Below are 20,699 nucleotides of genomic sequence, written 5' to 3'. Positions count from 1 at the left end.
TATGGTAATCATCATTTAAAGAGCATGCCATTTCATACTGTTATGCAATTTCTAACTTGAACTTGAAGTTATTTTCCCAGTGTCCCAAATCACCATGAATTCTAAGTTGACCCCAGTTTAAATATTATTTGACCTTTTCCCTCCACCCTGTCTGTCCAGGCCAGTCGTATGGGAGTGGAGGCGGTCCTGGCCCTGTTGGAGGCGTCAGCCAGCACACCGGCCTGCGTAGTGTCTCTGTGTGGGAACCAGGCTGTCCGTCTGCCCCTCATGGAGTGTGTTCAGATGGTACACTTACACTGTGTGTTCACATGCTATACAGGCCCTGCTGGGACCCTGGATTAGTATTCTGTACAGGGTACAGATGGGGATGGCCGCCAGCCAAGATAGTGGGTGTGAGATTGCTTTACTCAACAGTAATGAACACGTATGAAGTAATAGCCTACCCCTTTGTGATGTTTTCAGGTTCTACACCATTCACAGAATGCATCAAGTACTTCTACCTACTGTATACATTATATATCTATTATGAATAAAGACGATTGATAGGCTGTTGATTCCAGACACATTAACCACTCGTATTTATGTTCTCAATAGACACAAGACGTCCAGAAAGCCATGGACGAGAAGAATTTTGAGGAAGCTGTGAGACTGCGTGGCAGGTACATTATCTGACTCTTTTACCAATTCTACATTCTTTGATAAAATAAAGTGATATCTCTGTATTTCTAAGATGCATATCTTTATTTGGCCAGCAGTCTAGTCTAGCAGGACCATTACCGCGTTACAGGATTCAGATTCATTTTCCTCTTGCCTTTAAAAGTTTATGCAACTTAGTAATGGAGGTTTCTGGACAAAAGGTAGATGGATGAATAACAGTATGTTTCATTCATATTTTGCAGGAGTTTCGAAAACAACCTGAACACCTACAAACTCCTGTCTTACCGGAAAGCAGACTCTGAACTCCCAAATGTAAGTATCCTCAGATAACCCAAGGCAAACATTTACAGTGGGGCAAAAAAGTATTTAGTCAGCCACCAATTGTGCAAGTTCTCCCACTTAAAAATATGAGAGAGGGATGTAATTTTCATCATAGGTACACTTCAACTATGACAGACAAAATGAGAAAAAAATCCAGTAAATCACATTGTAGGATTTTTAATGAATTTATTTGCAAATTATGGTGGAAAATAAGTATTTGGTCTCCTACAAACAAGCAAGATTTCTGGCTCTCACAGACCTGTAACTTCTTCTTTAAGAGGCTCCTCTGTCCTCCACTCGTTACCTGTATTAATGGCACCTGTTTGAACTTGTTATCAGTATAAAAGACACCAGTCCACAACCTCAAACAGTCACACTCCAAACTCCACTATGGCCAAGACCAAGGAGCTGTCAAAGGACACCAGAAACAAAATTGTAGATCTGCACCAGGCTGGGAAGACTGAATCTGCAATAGGTAAGCAGCTTGGTTTGAAGAAATCAACTGTGGAAGCAATTATTAGGAAATGGAAGACATACAAGACCACTGATAATCTCCCTCGATCTGGGGCTTCACGCAAGATCTCACCCCGTGGGGTGAAAATGATAACAAGACCGGTGAGCAAAAATCCCAGAACCACACGGGGGTCCTAGTGAATGACCTGCAGAGAGCTGGGACCAAAGTAACAAAGCCTACCATCAGTAACACACTACGTCGCCAGGGACTCAAATCCTGCGGTGCCAGACGTGTCCCCCTGCTTAAGCCAGTACATGTCCAGGCCCGTCTGAAGTTTGCTAGAGAGCATTTGGATGATCCAGAAGAAGATTGGGAGAATGTCATATGGTCAGATGAAACCAAAATATAACTTTTTGGTAAAAACTCAACTCGTCGTGTTTGGAGGACAAAGAATGCTGAGTTGCATCCAAAGAACACCATACCTACTGTGAAGCATGGGGGTGGAAACATCATGCTTTGGGGCTGTTTTTCTGCAAAGGGACCAGGACGACTGATCCGTGTAAAGGAAAGAATGAATGGGGCCATGTATCGTGAGATTTTGAGTGAAAACCTCATTCCATCAGCAAGGGCATTGAAGATGAAACGTGGCTGGGTCTTTCAGCATGACAATGATCCCAAACACACCGCCCGGGCATCAAAGGAGTGGCTTCGTAATAAGCATTTCAAGGTCCTGGAGTGGCCCAGCCAGTCTCCAGATCTCAACCCCATAGAAATTCTTTGGAGGGAGTTGAAAGTCCGTGTTGCCCAGCAACAGCCCCAAAACATCACTGCTCTAGAGGAGATCTGCATGGAGGAATGGGCCAAAATACCAGCAACAGTGTGTGAAAACCTTGTGAATACCCAACAAAGGGTATATAACAAAGTATTGAGATAAACTTTTGTTATTGACCAAATACTTATTTTCCACCATAATTTGCAAATAAATTCATTAAAAATCCTACAACTTGATTTTCAGGATTTTTTTTCTCATTTTGTCTGTCATAGTTGAAGTGTACCTATGATGAAAATTACAGGCCCCTCTCATCTTTTTAAGTGGGAGAACTTGCACAATTGGTGGCTGACTAAATACTTTTTTGCCCCACTGTATATTGTACATTGACAAAGTTACTGTGACATTCACATGTGTTTTCCCTAACGTTTGTGTCTTTCCAGCGTTTCTCAGATTTGTGCGTTAGGATCAGGTACTTCCTGTTGAGGTGCATTGTGGCTCATACTGAGGTCTTTTTGTGACACTAACAGAGTGTGTTTGTTAAATTGTTTTCTGTCTTGAGGGGATAGGAAGAGGATGAGCTCCCATATAATGTACGTACTGTACTGTAACCTACTATAATATACCAGCTTTAGATCAGTGCTAAGTTCTCCTATATGTATACCGTTTGTGCTAACATGCCAACTCTCCGTGTTTGGCTTGACAATGACAGCAATGGAGTTGGCAAGAGCACAAACAGATCTGGGACCAGGCTTCGTTTGAAATACTAATTTGCTGCATCAATGGTCCTGTAGAATAGAACAACAAGTAGCTTTTACAGTGCCTTGCGAAAGTATTCGGCCCCCTTGAACTTTGCGACCTTTTTCCACATTTCAGGCTTCAAACATAATTATATAAAACTGTATTTGTTTGTGAAGAATCAACAACAAGTGGGACACAATCATGAAGTGGAACGACATTTATTGGATATTTCAAACTTTTTTAACAAATCAAAAACTGAAGAATTGGGTGTGCAAAATTATTCAGCCCCTTTACTTTCAGTGCAGCAAACTCTCTCCAGAAGTTCAGTGAGGATCTCTGAATGATCCAATGTTGACCTAAATGACTAATGATGATAAATACAATCCACCTGTGTAATCAAGTCTCCGTATAAATGCACCTGCACTGTGATAGTCTCAGAGGTCCGTTAAAAGCGCAGAGAGCATCATGAAGAACAAGGAACACACCAGGCAGGTCCGAGATACTGTTGTCAAGAAGTTTAAAGCCGGATTTGGATACAAAAATATTTCCCAAGCTTTAAACATCCCAAGGAGCACTGTGCAAGCGATAATATTGAAATGGAAGGAGTATCAGACCACTGCAAATCTACCAAGACCGTCCCTCTAAACTTTCAGCTCATACAAGGAGAAGACTGATCAGAGATGCAGCCAAGAGGCCCATGATCACTCTGGATGAACTGCAGAGATCTACAGCTGAGGTGGGAGACTCTGTCCATAGGACAACAATCAGTCGTATATTGCACAAATCTGGCCTTTATGGAAGAGTGGCAAGAAGAAAGCCATTTCTTAAAGATATCCATAAAAAGTGTCGTTTAAAGTTTGCCACAAGCCACCTGGGAGACACACCAAACATGTGGAAGAAGGTGCTCTGTTCAGATGAAACCAAAATTGAACTTTTTGGCAACAATGCAAGACGCTATGTTTGGCGTAAAAGCAACACAGCTCATCACCCTGAACACACCATCCCCACTGTCAAACATGGTGGTGGCAGCATCATGGTTTGGGCCTGCTTTTCTTCAGCAGGGACAGGGAAGATGGTTAAAATTGATGGGAAGATGGATGGAGCCAAATACAGGACCATTCTGGAAGAAAACCTGATGGAGTCAAAAGACCTGAGACTGGGACGGAGATTTGTCTTCCAACAAGACAATGATCCAAAACATAAAGCAAAATCTACAATGGAATGGTTCAAAAATAAACATATCCAGGTGTTAGAATGGCCAAGTCAAAGTCCAGACCTGAATCCAATCGAGAATCTGTGGAAAGAACTGAAAACTGCTGTTCACAAATGCTCTCCATCTAACCTCACTGAGCTCGAGCTGTTTTGCAAGGAGGAATGGGAAAAAATGTCAGTCTCTCGATGTGCAAAACTGATAGAGACATACCCCAAGCGACTTACAGCTGTAATCGCAGCAAAAGGTGGCGCTACAAAGTATTAACTTAAGGGGGCTGAATAATTTTGCACGCCCAATTCTTCAGTTTTTGATTTGTTAAAAAAGTTTGAAATATCCAATAAATGTCGTTCCACTTCATGATTGTGTCCCACTTGTTGATTCTTCACAAAAAAATACAGTTTTATATCTTTATGTTTGAAGCCTGAAATGTGGCAAAAGGTCGCAAAGTTCAAGGGGGTCGAATACTTTCGCAATGCACTGTAGGTTACATTTTCTCTAACAACATATTTATTTGAATAGAATAATACCTCCATAGGGCCATGATTGAACTAGACAGCTTCTGACGCAGTACATGTTGGATTAGACCATTAGACCATGAACATAAATAGTGCCACAAAACGACAGATGTCTGTTGCTGTAGCCTCATTGCTTATTTCTTCATGACTCTGCTTAGTAGAAGCACAGTAGATCTGTGTTCTAAGAAGTGCCCTGTTTCTGCACTTTCAGTATGCTTGCTGTTGTCATCGTAGCCTACTAACTAGTTCTGCTGCATAGAAGTATCAATCAGACACATGCTTGTGATCTGCTCAAAGTAAGAGATTACTTTGAGATTACCACGCCTATGAGGGCACTCATATACGTGGGGTCTATCTGTCCATGAGCACGCTGTGATCATGTGATTGAGCTCAGAGCCAGTGGTCTATGTGAAGTACAACAACAGCCTATACAGATGCAGCATTTTGGGGCCGTAGCATGAGGCCTTGCTAGGCTTGTCTCTGCATGCTGCTACATTCTCCACGGAGACAACAGCTTTGCCAGGCTTGTAGAGCATCTCTACCCAGTATCAACCACTATGAGCAGGTGTATGTATACAGAGGGGTTTGGTGATATGGGTATCAATGAGCATTTTGAATTTACTGAATAGAAATTGAAATGACCCCAACTGGTTTAAAATGTGTATGTATTTTTGTGTGTGTTTTTGTGTGTGTGTGTATTTCTAAATGTGTGTGTGTGACGACTGTGCTGTTGATCCTCAGAGCTCCTTCAACGTGGCGGTGCTGAACGTGGGTGCCCCTGCTGCGGGCATGAACGCAGCTGTCCGCTCGGCCGTCAGGGTGGGCATCACCGAGGGGCACAAGATGTTCGCTGTTAACGACGGATTCGAGGGATTCTACAAGGGACAGGTACTGGAGTTAAGACACATGATTATAGTCATTGTATTCTTGCCCAATGAGAATGATGGTCTCACTGCCACATGATCAACAGGTTGTTTTCTCACTGTTAAGCACATTTGATCATATTTGTCCCCTAGTATTGTTTACACCATTAACCTTGAAATGCAGTCTACACCATATTTTGAAAGCCATTAGAATAACAAGAACATATTTAAAATGATTAATATAAACATGACAGCGAAGCCAGGTAATCTAAAGGTTATAGTGACCTTGTTGACTGGCTTTACAGAGTAGAAAAGTAGCTGCCCTCTGTAAGTCACCTTTACTCTTGTGTCCCCTGCCACAGACACTGATGGTGTTTTTCAGATAAGACTTGTGTGGGGAGATAAACAGGAGTGCTTACAATTGTATTGTCAATTTTGTTTTGTATTTTGTATTTAAACGTGTACATGACACTGCAACAAAATGATCCCCATGGGGACAATAAAGTCAGTAAGTAAGTCAGTAAGTAAGCCAATTACTCTCACCTCCACTCTACTTTACCCAGGCCAGGCCTCTCAATCTACCCCTGTCCTTTATCCAGAACAGGCCTCTCACTCACCCCCTGTCCTTTATCCAGGCCAGGCCTCTCACTCACCCCCTGTCCTTTATCCAGGCCAGGCCTCTCACTCACCCCCTGTCCTTTATCCAGGCCAGGCCTCTCACTCACCCCCTGCCCTTTATCCAGGCCTCTCACTCACCCCCTGTCCTTTATCCAGGCCTCTCACTCACCCCCTGTCCTTTCTGCAGGCCTCTCACTCACCCCCTGTCCTTTATCCAGGCCAGGCCTCCCACTCAACCCCTGTCCTTTATCCAGGCCAGGCCTCTCACTCAACCCCTGTCCTTTATCCAGGCCAGGCCTCTCACTCACCCCCTGTCATTTATCCAGGCCAGGCCTCTCACTCACCCCCTGTCCTTTATCCAGGCCTCTCACTCACCCCTCTCTCCTTGATGCAAGCCTCTCACTCACCCTCTCTCCTTGATGCAAGCCTCTCACTTACCCCTCTCTCCTTTATGCAGAAGAGGCCTCTCACTCACCTCCTCTCCTTTATCCAGGCCAGGCCTCTCACTCACCCCCTTTACTTTATGCAGAAGAGGCCTCTCACTCACCCCCTCTACTTTATGCAGAAGAGGCCTCTCACTCAACCCCTCTACTTTATGCAGAATAGGCCTCTCACCCCCCCTCTACTTTATGCATGCCAGGCCTCTCACTCACCCCCTCTACTTTATGCAGAAGAGGCCTCTCACTCACCCCCTCTACTTTATGCAGAAGAGGCCTCTCACCCCCCCTCTCTCCTTTATGCAGGCCTCTCACTCACCCCCTCTACTTTATGCAGAAGAGGCCTCTCACTCACCCCCTCTACTTTATGCAGAAGAGGCCTCTCACCCCCCTCTACTTTATGCATGCCAGGCCTCTCACTCACCCCCTCTACTTTATGCAGAAGAGGCCTCTCACTCACCCCCTCTACTTTATGCAGAAGAGGCCTCTCACCCCCCTCTCTCCTTTATGCAGGCCTCTCACTCACCCCCTCTACTTTATGCAGAAGAGGCCTCTCACTCACCCCCTCTACTTTATGCAGAAGAGGCCTTTCACCCCCTATACTTTATGCAGGCCAGGCCTCTCACTCACCCCCTCTACTTTATGCAGAAGAGGCCTCTCTCTCACCCCCTGTCCTTTATGCAGAAGAGGCCTTTCACCCCCCCCCCCTCTACTTTATGCAGGCCAGGCCTCTCACTCACCCCCTCTACTTTATGCAGAAGAGGCCTCTCTCTCACCCCCTGTCCTTTATGCAGAAGAGGCCTTTCACCCCCCTCTACTTTATGCAGGCCAGGCCTCTCTCTCACCCCCTCTCCTTTATGCAGGCCTCTCTCTCACCCCCTCTCCTTTATACAGAAGAGGCCTCTCACTCACCCCCTCTCCTTTATGCAGAAGAGGCCTCTCACTCACCCCCTCTCCTTTATACAGAAGAGGCCTCTCACTCACCCCCTCTCTACTTTATGCAGAAGAGGCCTCTCACTCACCCCCTCTCCTTTATGCAGAAGAGGTCTCTCACTCACCCCCTCTCCTTTATAGAGAAGAGGCCTCTCACTCACCCCCTCTCTACTTTATGCAGAAGAGGCCTCTCACTCACCCCCTCTCCTTTATACAGAAGAGGCCTCTCACTCACCCCCTCTCCTTTACACAGGCCTCTCTCTCACCCCCTCTCCTTTACACAGGCCTCTCTCTCACCCCCTCTCCTTTATGCAGGCCTCTCTCTCACCTCCTCACCTTTACACAGGCCTCTCTCTCACCTCCACTCTCACCCACCCTCTCCTTTACACAGGCCTCTCTCTCACCCCTTCTCCTTTATGCAGGCCTCTCTCTCACTTCCACTCTCATCCACATTTCCTAGGCCTCTAACCCCTACGTTCTCACCCTCACACCCACTCCCTTTCTCTGTCACTCCCTCTTTCTGTCACCCACTCTCTCTGTCACCCACTCTCTCTGTCACTCCCTCTCTCTGTCACTCCCTCTCTCTGTCACCCACTCTCTCTGTCACCCACTCTCTCTGTCACCAGACCTCAAACAACACTGCCTAGGTCAGTCTTTGTTTCAAGGGCCCTGGGCACTCAGCTGGAGGAAAGCATGAAGGCAGGGATAAGTGATTGAAAATAATGGCGTGCTTCTTCGTCCATGGTCAAATGCTACTTTACCTTGCCCAACACTGAGGGATGAGTGAGACCTTGGTAGAGTACTGTTGGTAGATTAGAGCCTGTGTGCTTCAATGAGCAATAATACAGTACAATCAAGCTATCATACAAAGCAGGATAGATGTTATATGTCTATATCATTGACTGCAAATCTGATGTGCGTGATTGTTTTTTAGAATGTCATTCCTTCTTTTAGCATGTTTTGTGTCCCATTGAAATGAATGTAATGAATGAGGATGTTAGCAATTAGGAGAGCTTTATGGAGACTACTCAGAACACATTTGAAACCTCAATCTCAAATGCAGTTTTGTTGTGTTTGTGTCCACACAGATAAAGGAGATTAAATGGGGAGATGTAGGTGGTTGGACTGGACAAGGGGGGTCCATACTGGGAACAAAGAGGTAGGCCAATGAACAGAGCCCATAGAGTGCCATTTGGGACACAACAAGTGTTTCAAAAGGTGCAGCATGGAAAGTCAACACTGACATATCGGGTACTGTAGATTAACACAGATTTTCATTCCTTATTTCAGAACCCTTCCAGCGAAGCATCTTGATAAGATAGCTGAACAAATCAGGATACATAACATCAATGCTTTGCTTGTTATCGGTGGATTTGAGGTATGTACAGCTCATCACAGAATCAAATGCATTGGACATTGAAATAGCAGTTTAATATTATTACAGTATTATATCACTACTATGCATTACCAAATTGTATATTGTACTTTTTATAAATGTGAAAAGTTTTTAGCATAGTCTAGTAATCCTCAAATACTTGAAGTACTTGGTTAAATGCATTGTCCGGCACACTGAAAAGATCTTACATTAGAATCCTATATTTTGAGTAAAATTAGAATTTTAGTAATAGTAATACACTCTAATAGTAATACTAATAATAATCTTTGAGAAATACACTGGAATATACTCCTGTCTCATATATTTTTCTACGTTTGTCACACTGTTGTATTCATTCATTTCACAATCTAAAGTGACAAAATATTCTCCATTATTCCCTCCTATGATTATTAAGAACATATTTCTCCACAATTCCTAGCACCCTTCAGGCTCTCCTCCCTGTGTCCCCCATATATGTGTCAGTTACACTGTGTGGTGCTTCCTATGTCACACTGTCCGTTTTGATAGGCCCGGCTCCCTCACACTGGCTCCGCCCACCTTGTCCTGTCTTTATTGCTGTGTCCTAAATGGCACCCTATACACTGCACTACTTTTGACCAGCCCTGGTCAAAAGTAGTGTACTATATAGGGAATAGGGTGCCATTTTGGGATGCTACCCAATTAACTCTCCGCTCTAAAGCCCTGGATCTGCCCTGTACTGTAGGCCTTCCTGGGAGTCATGGAACTGTCCGCTGCCCGGGAGAAATATAATGAGTTCTGTGTCCCCATGGTTATGGTCCCTGCCACGGTCTCCAACAATATACCGGGCTCTGACCTCAGCATTGGCGCAGACACAGCTTTGAATGCTATTACTGATGTAAGTCTGGCTGGGGGTCAGAGGTCGCAAGTTTACGTGTTTTAAGAACACCCTCCAGCCAATCAGAATTGGGGGCTTCACTGATCGCAGCTCGGGCGTGACATTTACCAGCATCACAACTGGCTGAATGTAACTGAGCGTTACCTAAAGGCACCAAACTGATTTGTGTTGACCGAGGTATGCATGTGCTACTTTATCATCTGAAAGGAAATAGTTAGGTAGAGTTTAAAAAGCCACAGTAAACACTAAGTGAAATAGTTAGGTAGAGTTTAAAAAGCCACAGTAAACACTAAGTGAAAGAGTTAGATATAGTATGACAACTTATCCTCTGATCAGTTGCAAGAGACTCTATTGTACAAACAGCAAGAAGTTAACAGTGATTTCATTAAAGTTCAACCCATGTAAAGAGGTGGAGTAGTATATGATTAGTAGTGGTAGGAGTAGGATTAGGGATATTAGGGGTAGGGGTGTAATTTGGGTTAGGTATATTAGGGGTAGGGGTAGTATTAGGAGTAGGTACAGTGTCTTCACAAAGTATCCATACCTCTTGACTTATTCCACTTTTGTTGTGTTGCAGCCTAAGTTCAAAGTTCAACATTGATTACATTTTGGGGGGGTTCTCTCACCAATCTACACACAATACCCCATAATGACAAAGTGAAAACCTGTTTTTTAGAAACTTTTGCAGTTTTATTGTAAATTGAATACAGAAATATCTAATAAGTAGTCACACCCCTGAGTCAATAATTTGTAGAAGCATCTTTGGCAGCCATTACAGCTGTGAGTCTTTCTGGGTAAGTCTCTAAGAGATTTACACACCTGGATTTTGCAACATTTGCCTATTATTCTTTTCAAAATTCTTCAAGCTCTGTCAAATTGCTTGTAGATCACTGCTAAACAACCATTGTCAGGTCTTTCCATAGATTTTCATGTAGATTTAAGTCAAAACTAACTCAGCCACTCAGGAACATTCACTGTCATCTTGGTAAGCAACTCCAATGTAGAGTTGGCCTTGTGTTTTAGGTTATTGTCCCGCTGAAACAATCCTGGTGTCTGTTGGAAAGCTGACAATGTTTTTCTCTAAGATTTTGCCTGTACTTAGCTCCATTCCATGTAGTTTTTTATCCTGAAAAACTCCCCAGTCCTTAACGATTACAAGCATACCCATAACATGATGCAGCCACCACTATGCTTGAAAGTTTTGAAAGTGAGGGCCTCCTGGGTGGCGCAGTGGTTAAGGGCGCTGTACTGCAGCGCCAGCTGTGCCATCAGAGTCCTGGGTTCGCGCCCAGGCTCTGTCGTAACCGGCCGCGACCGGGAGGTCCGTGGGGCGACGCAAAATTGGCCTAGCGTCGCCCGGGTTAGGGAGGGCTTGGTCGGTAGGGGTGTCCTTGTCTCATCGCGCACCAGCGACTCCTGTGGCGGGCTGGGCGCAGTGTACGCTAGCCAAGGTGGCCAGGTGCACAGTGTTTCCTCCGGCGCATTGGTGCGGCTGGCTTCCGGGTTGGATGTGCGCTGTGTTAAGAAGCAGCGGCTTGGTTGGTTGTGTATCGGAGGACGCATGACTTTCAACCTTCGTCTCTCCCGAGCCTGTACGGGAGTTGTAGCGATGAGACAAGATCTACTCTAGAGCTACTACAACAATTGGATACTACGAAATTGGGGAGAAAAAGGGGTAAAATTCAAAAAAAAAAAAAGAAAGTATTGAAAGTGGTACTCAGTAATGTGACGTGGTAAGGTTGGACCCAGGTGCAGAGAAGAGACCAGACGAGGAATCAGTGGTTAAGGATAAACATAATACTTCACTGAGAAACAGTAGCCGCAGGACCACAGTACACTTGAAAAAAAAATAAAATAAATAAACACTAAGTCTCAAAAACTCACTCAGGAAACAACCACACACAGTAAACAATTCAAGCTTCTGCAAAGGACCACAGAAAAAAAAGAATAAGACATACCGGAGTCCAATAAAAGTCTCTAGGGCGGTCTCTGCCACCCTCTGTCAGGAGGAACCATGACAAGTAATGTGTTATATTGATTTGCCACAAACATAACATTTTGTATTCAGGACTCAAAGTGAATTGCGCCCAGGCTCAGGTTTTTTGCAGTATTTCTTTAGTGCCTTGTTGCAAATATGATTCCTTTTATTACTCTGTCAATTAAGTTAGCATTGTGGAGTAATTCCAAATGTTGTTAATCAAACCTCAGCTTTCTCTTATCACAACCATTAAACTATGTAACTGTTGGCCTCGTAGTGAAATCTGAGCTTCCTATCTGAGTTAGGATGTATATTTGTAGTGACTGGGTGTATTGATACATCATCCAAAGTGTAATTAATAACTTCACCATGCTCAAAGGGATATTCAATGTCATATTTTTTTTACCCTTCTACCAATAGGTGCCCTTCTTTGCGAGGCATTGGAAAACCTTGCTGGTCTTTGTGGTCAAATCTGTTGAAAATCACTGCTTGACATGGGACTTTAGGTACAGAGACGAGGACGTCATTCAAAAATCATGTTAAACACTGTTATTGCACACAAAGTGAGACCATGCAATTATTATGTGACTTGTTAAGCATTTTACTTATTTAGGTTTACCATAACAAAGGGTTTGAATACTTATTGACTCAAGACATTTCAGATTTTCATTTTTGTATTAATTTGTAAAACATAATTCCACTTTGACATGATGGGGTATTGGGTGTAGGCCAGTGACAAACACATCTACAATTAATCCATTTTAAATTCAGTCTGGAACACAACAACATGTGAATACTTTCTGAAGGCACTGTATATTAGGGGTTGGAGTAGTATTAGGGGTAGGTAATTAAGGGTCGCGGTAGGATTAGTTTTAGGGTTAGGTATGTTAGGGGTTGGAGTAGTATTAGGGGAGGTATATTTGGGGTATGAGTAGTATTAGGGGGAGGTATATTAAGGGTAGATATATTAGTGACAGGGGTAGTATTAGGTGAGTAGTACTATATTATGGGTAGGGGTAGTATTAGGGATAGGTATATTAGGGGTAAGGTTGTATTAGGGATAGGTATATTAGGGGTAGTATTACGTGTAGGTGTATTAGGGGTAGGTAATTTATGGGTATTGAGGGTATTAGGGGTAGGTGTGTTAGGGGTAGGGGTAATATTAGGGGTAGGGGTAGGTGATTAGGGGTAGGATTGGTTTTAGGGGTAGGTAATTAGGGGTAGGATTAGTTTTAGGGGTAGGTATATTAGGGATAGGTATATTAGGGGTATTATTAGGGGTAGGTAGATTAGGGGTATGATTAGTATTAGGGGTAGGTATATTAGGGGGAGGTAGATTAGGGGTAGGGGTAGTATTAGGGGTAGGAGTAGTATTAGGGGTAGGAGTAGTATTAGGGGAGGTATATTAGGGGGAGGTAGATTAGGGGTAGGGGTAGTATTAGGGGGAGGTATATTAGGGTTAGGGGTCGTATTAGGGGAGTAGTACTATATTATGGGTAGGGATAGTATTAGGGGTAGGTATATTGGAGGTAGGGGTAGTATTAGTGGTATTGTATTTATATAGCCCTTCTTACATCAGCTGATATATCAAAGTGCTGTACAGAAACCCAGCCTAAAACCCCAAACAGCAAGCAATGCAGGTGTAGAAGCACGTGGCTAGGTTAGTTATATTACGTTAGGTATATTAGGGGTAGGGGTAGTATTAGGGGTAGATATACTATTAGGGGAGGTGTATTAGGGGTAGGGGTAGTATTAGGGGTAGATGTAGTATTAGGGGTAGATGTAGTATTAGGGGTAGGTCATTTTGGGGTAGGATTAGGGGTAGTATTAGGGGTTTGATAGAATTAGGGGTAGGTATATTAGAGGTAGGATTGGATTAGGGCTAGGTTGGTTAGGGGTAGTATTAGGGGTAGGGTTGGATTAGCGGTAGGTATTTTAGGGGTGGTATTAAGGGTAAGGTTAGATTAGGGGTAGGTATATTAGCGGTAGTATTAAGGGTAGGTATATTAGGAGTAGTATTAGGGGTCGGGTTAGTATTATGGGTAGGTATATTAGGGGTAGGGCATTTTTCCTATTTTGTTGCCGTACAACCTGGAATTAAAATAGATTTTTCAGGGGTTTGTATAATTTGATTTACACAACAAGCCTACCACTTTGAAGATGAAAAACATATTTTTTCTTCTGAAACAAACACTCTTCTGTAAAGCCCAGCCCTGTGTAGTGTACGGCTTAAAGTGGTCCTATGGATAGATACTCCAATCTCTGCTGTGGAGCTTTGCAGCTCCTTCAGGGTTATCTTTGGTCTCTTTGTTGCCTCTCTGATTAATGCCCTCCTTGCCCGGTCCGTGAGCTTTGGTGGGCGGCCCTCTCTTGGCAGGTTTGTTGTGGTGCCATATTCTTTCCATTTTTTAATAATGGATTTAATGGTGCTCCGTGGGATGTTCAAAGTTTCTGATATTTTTTATAACCCAACACTGATCTGTACTTCTCCACAACTTTGTCCCTGACCTGTTTGGAGACCTCCTTGGTCTTCATAGTGCCGCTTGCTTGGTGGTGCCCCTTGCCTCGTGGTGTTGCAGACTCTGGGGCCTTTCAGAACAGGTGTATATATACTGAGATCATGTGACAGATCATTTGACACTTTGATTGCACACAGGTAGACTTTATTTAACTATTTATGTGACTTCTGAAGGTAATTGGTTGCACCAGATCTTATTTAGGGGCTTCATAGCAAAGGGATGAATACATATGTACGCACCACTTTTCCATGTTTTATTTTTTAGAATTTTTTGAAACAAGTTATTTTTTTCATTTCACTTCACCAATTTGGACTATTTTGTGTATGTCCATTACATGAAATCCAAATAAAATATTTTTAAATTACAGGTTGTAATGCAACAAAATAGGAAAAACACCAAGGGGGTGAATAATTTTGCAAGGCACTGTATATTAATGGTAGGGGTAGTATTAGGGGTTGGGGTAATATTAGGAGTGTAGTACTATATTAGGGCTAGTTCTTTCAGTCTGAGGCCTCTGATGTCTGTTGTTTTTGCTGGTAAATGTCATAGTGGAGCTCTCAGTTAGGTCCCAGGTAAGTGGTAGATAGGGGCATGCACTAGTGACGTGGCATGTTTTGCACCCTGCCACTTCCATTGTTCTCCCTGCACCTTGTTTACTAAACATGATGAGATGTCTGGTCCCTGGTCTGGTTAAATACAACCCGTAGCTCTACAACACTGCTATCCTGCTATCCAAATGGCTACAAGCCAGGTGGAGGAGGTGGATGAGGTGGAGGTTTGGAAGAGAAGGGTATGAATGAAGTAGAAGTAGTAGTTGTACTAACATTTAGATGTTTTCTCTAACCAATCATTTTACTTAACCCATTTAGTTGATTTTATTTCTATTATCAACAAAAGCTAGATTCTCACGAAGCATCTGAAACAAATATACACTATACTCTATTGGAGAAAGAAGTTAATTCACTTTAATAACTTTAATAAAGGGAGATTAAATGATTCATAGAACAGTAATAGCCTATCTAATTGTTGTCTTCAACCAGGACAGACCACCATTTTGTTTTGAACATGATTGTCTGCATGGGTAGTGGACCTGATGGATAACGACCAGCATTTTGTTTTGAACACGATTGTCTGCATGGGTAGTGGACCTGATGGATAATGACCAGCATTTTGTTTTGAACACGATTGTCTGCATGGGTAGTGGACCTGATGGATAATGACCAGCATTTTGTTTTGAACACGATTGTCTGCATGGGTAGTGGACCTGATGGATAACGACCAGCATTTTGTTTTGAACACGATTGTCTGCATGGGTAGTGGACCTGATGGATAATGACCAGCATTTTGTTTTGAACACGATTGTCTGCATGGGTAGTGGACCTGATGGATAACGACCAGCATTTTGCCACTTGCGTACAAAAGTTCCCTCTCGTTGTGAGGTCAAGTGCAGTATCGCCAGGCTGCATTGTGACTGACTGAGTCTACTGTAGTTTCCACGACAACACTTCTGTCTGTCTGCCAGCTAGGGTGACCAACCAACCCCGCCCCTCTTCGGTCTCCTCTTTGCCAATGGGATACCAAGCCAACTCCTCTCTTGCACGGAAAGAGCCTTACACACACAGATACTACATGGGGTAGGGTGTAGATCAGGCCTTAATAGGGTAACATATAGTATGATCTGCCTCCCAAATGAGAGCCTATTCCCTTTATACTGTACTACTTTTGACCAGAGCCCTATGGGCTATATATTGCACTACATAGGGAATAGGGTGCCATTTGGGACACAACCCATACTAGGGTACCGTGTAGTAGGGTCTCTCTGAGTATGAGATGCTCCACCTAGTGGTGTAACGCGTTTGTGCCGCACCACTTCACCAGGCGTTTGAGTGTCTGCTGCAGCTCTATGAGGCCCGGACCAGCCATGAGGACTTTTGCATCCCGATGTGTGTGCTGCCTGCCACCATTAGTAACAATGTACCTGGTACTGATCTGAGTATCGGGGCAGACACTTCCCTCAATGCCATCGTGGAGGTAAGGTAGAACTCACATAGCCTGGTCCCAGATCTGTTTATGGTTTTGCCAACTCCATTGGTGTCATTGTCAAGCCAAGCACGACAAGGAGTGGCAATGAGTTGGCATGATAGCACAAACAGACTGGCACTCAGGCTAGAACACAGCTTTTAACAGGGTTGAAATGATACTGTACCATTTGAAGTTATCAGTGATCACTAGATTTGTATTATTATGTGGTCTGCTTTCCTAGAGATCTACAAGTCATAATTATTTGCTCAAAAACTAGTTCACTTATTGGACCGATGTCTGACCCTAGTTGACATTGTGAAACTATTGTGGGAATATAGACCGACAACAGACAGATATTTCCCATGATTTCTCTTCCACATTCACACGCACACAATGTAAACAACCCCATTTGTGTACACTTAGAACATACATGCTTTACTAGTTAGAATTAGACTTCCTGTTCCTTTACTAACTGGTTTCTGGTTTGATGTTATGGAAGAATTCTTTGAGACTAGAGCTGCATCCTGGTAAATCTTGAAATGCTGTTTGTATTTTATGATCGTATTATATTGTGACATGGAGCATGTTTTGGGTAATTGTGTGAGCATGTTTGATACCAATACAGAGCATTTTGTATGTACAGTAGCTATTACCTAACAAAACAACATTGTCTGTATGCTATTGATAATCGTAACATTGGTTTGTGTCACAAATGCCACCCTATTCCCTTATAGTAAAAAACTTTTGACCAGAGCCTTATTCGCCCTGGTCAAAAGTAATGCACTAAAAAGGGAATAGGGTGCCATTATGGACACAACCTGTGTGCCTATTCGATCTGACTATGAGCATCTGTGTGTGTCAGACATGTGACCGCATCAAGCAGTCTGCCAGTGGGACTAAGCGGCGTGTGTTCATCATTGAGACCATGGGGGGGTACTGTGGGTACCTGGCCAGTGTCGGGGGGCTGGCTGCGGGGGCTGACGCTGTCTACATCTATGAGGAACCTTTCGACATCAGAGACCTCCAGGTGAGGGACATTGTTTTACATAAGGTAGAACAATTCTAGTAACTTTCCAGAAATTCCCAGGTTTTACAGAAATTCTGGTTGGAAGATTCCTGGCATCAGGAGGGAATATGCAGGATAAGACTGCTAAATAGCTACCCGGACTATCTGCATTGACCCTTTTTTCACTAGCTCTTTTGACTCATCACATACGCTGCTGTTACTGTTTATTATCTATCTGTTGCCTAGTGACTTCATCCCTACCTATATGTACATACAGTATCTACCTCAATTACCTCGTACCCCTGACAGTAGCAAAGTTATCATTACTCGTGTATTTATTCCTTGTGTTATTATTTTTCTATTATTTCTCTGCGTTGTTGGGAAGGACCCGTAAGTAAGCATTTCACTGTTAGTCCACACCTGTTGTTTACAAAGCATGTGACAAATACAATTTGATTTGGAATCCTCCAGCCAGGAATTATAGAAAACCTGGCAATTGTGGAATCTCAGTTTTATACAGTATACACTGTTATAAACCTAAATATTTACAAAGTTAATTCCTCATTGGAATCCATAGTAACTGATGTACATATAATCACTCTCTCCTCCCTCAGTGCAACAGGGCCTCTATTTTAGGAGTGCTCAAGTGACCCAGATTACAGTACATTACAGTACGTAGCTATGATGGTTATTAATAGGTAGAACGCATCATCATTCCAGGAGTGTTAAGCTCTGATCAAGACAGATCTCATTGTTATGGTTTGAGGAGGCCTACTCAACAGCACTAGAGTGTTGTTGTCGTGCTAGTTGTTATTGTCTGAGAGCCATTCTGCTGTTGTCAGGTACACAAATGTAGAGCCCTTCAGATCATGGATAAAATATGCAGTCTCCTAAGACCTGGTCCAATATCAGATGAAATCATTTGTATTATTTAATGCAATGAATATTATATATATGCTACATTATTATTTAATGTAACAAATGTTATATATATGCTCCATTGTGGAACAAGGTGATGTCGATATTTACCCATGTGTTGCAAAGTGCACACACTCATTATAAACAAAAGATAAGGTTGAGTGTAATTCAGTGTTCTAGCATATGTTCCATCGGCATGCTGTATACTGTAGCCTACTTTAATTGGAGTGAATGGCGACAACTCATCCAAGTAGGGGACAGAACAGCAGTAATAAGTGTGCCACCTCATGGTCACCAGAGCACTCTGCAGAACTGTCCCTGAGACACAGCAGAGAAATTAGCTTTGTTCTGCAGCTCACGTAGGTTACAGATGGAGGTGGAAAACTCTAGAATACTTCAGACTTATCACAGATAATGTGAGGCTTTTCTCTCTGCTTCAGTCCAACGTCGAGCATTTGACAGAGAAGATGAAGACGGGCATCCAGAGGGGCTTGGTGCTGAGGTAAGGAAGAGCTCATGTCTGGCATGATCACCTCTTTACAAATGTACAGTATGTTAACAATAAAGGCACACATGTACGTAGCCAGCTATGTATGATAGTAAGACTATATTTATGCCACACTGTGTAGGCTACTAATACAAATTATTTGTATGTTAAAATACTCTACCTTTTGTGATGGTCTATCGAGGCTCTATAGAGACCACTCAATATTTCTCAGTATTACTGAACACAATAGGAAGAATCACCCTGTAACGCAGCAGCAGGACAAATGGGACCTTGACATTGTGTGTGTGTGTGACGTTACAGGAATGAGAACTCCAATGAGAACTTCACCACAGATTTCATCTACCAGCTGTACTCTGAGGAGGGGAAAGGAGTGTTCGACTGCAGGAAGAATGTCCTTGGACATATGCAGCAGGTGTGGTTACAGACACACACTGTAGCCCGATTGCAACTGATACCACTCAGATGTGAATTGAATGATAGCATACTGTATATTGATCATGTTACTGTGTAATCCACATATTACCTTAGTTTATTATGACATGAACCTGACCTGAGTAAAACAGATTATTTATTATATTTCCAAAGGGAGGTGCTCCTTCCCCATTCGACAGGAACTTTGGAACGAAGATTGCAGCCAAAGCGATTCAATGGATTTCAAGAAAGCTCAAGGAGTCATATAAAGAAGGTAGAGTACATGTTCTGAATTTAATACCAAAAATACTACCAAAAAAATACAAAAATGCCTTTTTAGTTTGCATATTGGTTAATATACATCCTAAATGGCACCATATCAACTATATAGTGCACTACTTTTGACCATGGTCCATAGGGGGAATAGGGTGTAATTTGGACTCAAATAAGTGTGCCTGGCTGTATTTGTTCTCCTTGTGCAGGGAAGGTGTTTGCTAACACAGAGGACACTGCCTGTTTGCTGGGGATGCGTCGCAGGGCCATGGTCTTCCAACCAGTGGTGCAGCTCAAAGACCAAACAGACTTTGTGTAAGGCAACTTTTACATGTTGTGTAGACCATGGTAGCACAAGGTTAAAACATTCTTCCTTCAGTTTAACTGACAATGTCCACCCGTATAAAACAAAGTGCCAAATTGAGTGCATTAACTAAAGCTTCAAACTGTTTTATTTTATGTCATCATGGTCTCGTGTGTGTTTTGTCCTATTCTACCCTATCAGCCACAGGATCCCTAAGGAACAGTGGTGGTTGAAGCTCCGCCCCCTGATGAAGATCCTGGCTAAATACAAGACCAGCTACGACGTGTCTGACTCTGGCCAGCTGGAGCATGTGACCCGGGTCAGGCCCAAGAAGGTGGACTGAACTGACCAGCACCTAGTCTGGGTAGGCTAGACCAGCACAGTCTGGATAGGCTAGTCTTTAGATAGAGCAGACTGGCCCTGAGCTGATCCATTCAGTGTAACTTAGCTCCAATCATGGTAACTCTTACCAGCACTTTCACTCCGTCCCATACTCATGTCCTCTCAGAAGCTACTTAGGGCTCAATTGTCCACCCTTCTTCTGAAGTATGCACTTGCACACTTTCTCATATGGATTTTACACTGGTAGAAACTGCTTCCAGCCAATGCTTACACCAATCCTATGCTTTTAAATTCATGATGGGCAGTGTGCAAGTGCACACTTTTGGAAAAGGGTGGAGAACCAGGATGTAGCCCTAGTCTACTCCCATAGGTGCTTCTTCCCTCTCCGTCTTCTTCTAAAGGGAGAGCTGTTCATCCCGCCACCTACTGTAGGTCTACTCCATTGTTACGTTGTGTTGTCACTCCATACTTGCACTTTGTATCAATCCTGGGTTGGCATCTAAGAGTAGGTCATGTTAGTTCTGCTGCTGTATTGTGTGGCTTAGCTGAGGATCTGTTTGTGAAACCCATTTGAATGTTAACTCACTGTGTGATCCGAGTGTTTTCTCCAAGTATTAAAGAATATTTATTGTGATGACAATTGTG

General features: G+C 43.2%; 1 protein-coding gene across 7 annotated transcripts in view; it reads left to right on the top strand.

The window, feature by feature from the left end:
* Nucleotides 1-20,694, top strand: part of LOC139376036 (ATP-dependent 6-phosphofructokinase, platelet type-like) — a 35,590-nt gene extending 14,896 nt beyond the window's left edge. For 2 of the 7 annotated variants that reach the window (XM_071118128.1, XM_071118126.1), the window contains exons 10-23: nt 160-285; nt 595-659; nt 900-969; nt 2,771-2,794; nt 5,412-5,558; nt 8,610-8,680; nt 8,812-8,899; nt 9,621-9,773; nt 17,155-17,319; nt 18,657-18,718; nt 19,025-19,136; nt 19,310-19,409; nt 19,618-19,723; nt 19,914-20,694. In XM_071118128.1, coding sequence (XP_070974229.1) covers nt 160-285; nt 595-659; nt 900-969; nt 2,771-2,794; nt 5,412-5,558; nt 8,610-8,680; nt 8,812-8,899; nt 9,621-9,773; nt 17,155-17,319; nt 18,657-18,718; nt 19,025-19,136; nt 19,310-19,409; nt 19,618-19,723; nt 19,914-20,055 — 1,431 coding nt within the window. In that variant the 3' untranslated portion in view covers nt 20,056-20,694. Of the gene's footprint in view, nt 1-159; nt 286-594; nt 660-899; nt 970-2,770; nt 2,795-5,411; nt 5,559-8,609; nt 8,681-8,811; nt 8,900-9,620; nt 9,774-16,148; nt 16,302-17,154; nt 17,320-18,656; nt 18,719-19,024; nt 19,137-19,309; nt 19,410-19,617; nt 19,724-19,913 lie in introns of all 7 variants that reach the window. The other 5 variants (XM_071118129.1, XM_071118130.1, XM_071118132.1 and 2 more) reach the window with 3 other exon arrangements.
* The last annotated feature ends 5 nt before the right edge of the window (nt 20,695-20,699 follow it).

This window comes from Oncorhynchus clarkii, chromosome 20 (assembly GCF_045791955.1).
Source record: "Oncorhynchus clarkii lewisi isolate Uvic-CL-2024 chromosome 20, UVic_Ocla_1.0, whole genome shotgun sequence".
Taxonomy (NCBI): Eukaryota; Metazoa; Chordata; class Actinopteri; order Salmoniformes; family Salmonidae; genus Oncorhynchus; species Oncorhynchus clarkii.
The sequence above is the reverse complement of the archived record's forward strand: the minus strand, read 5'-3'. Positions and strand labels throughout refer to the sequence as shown.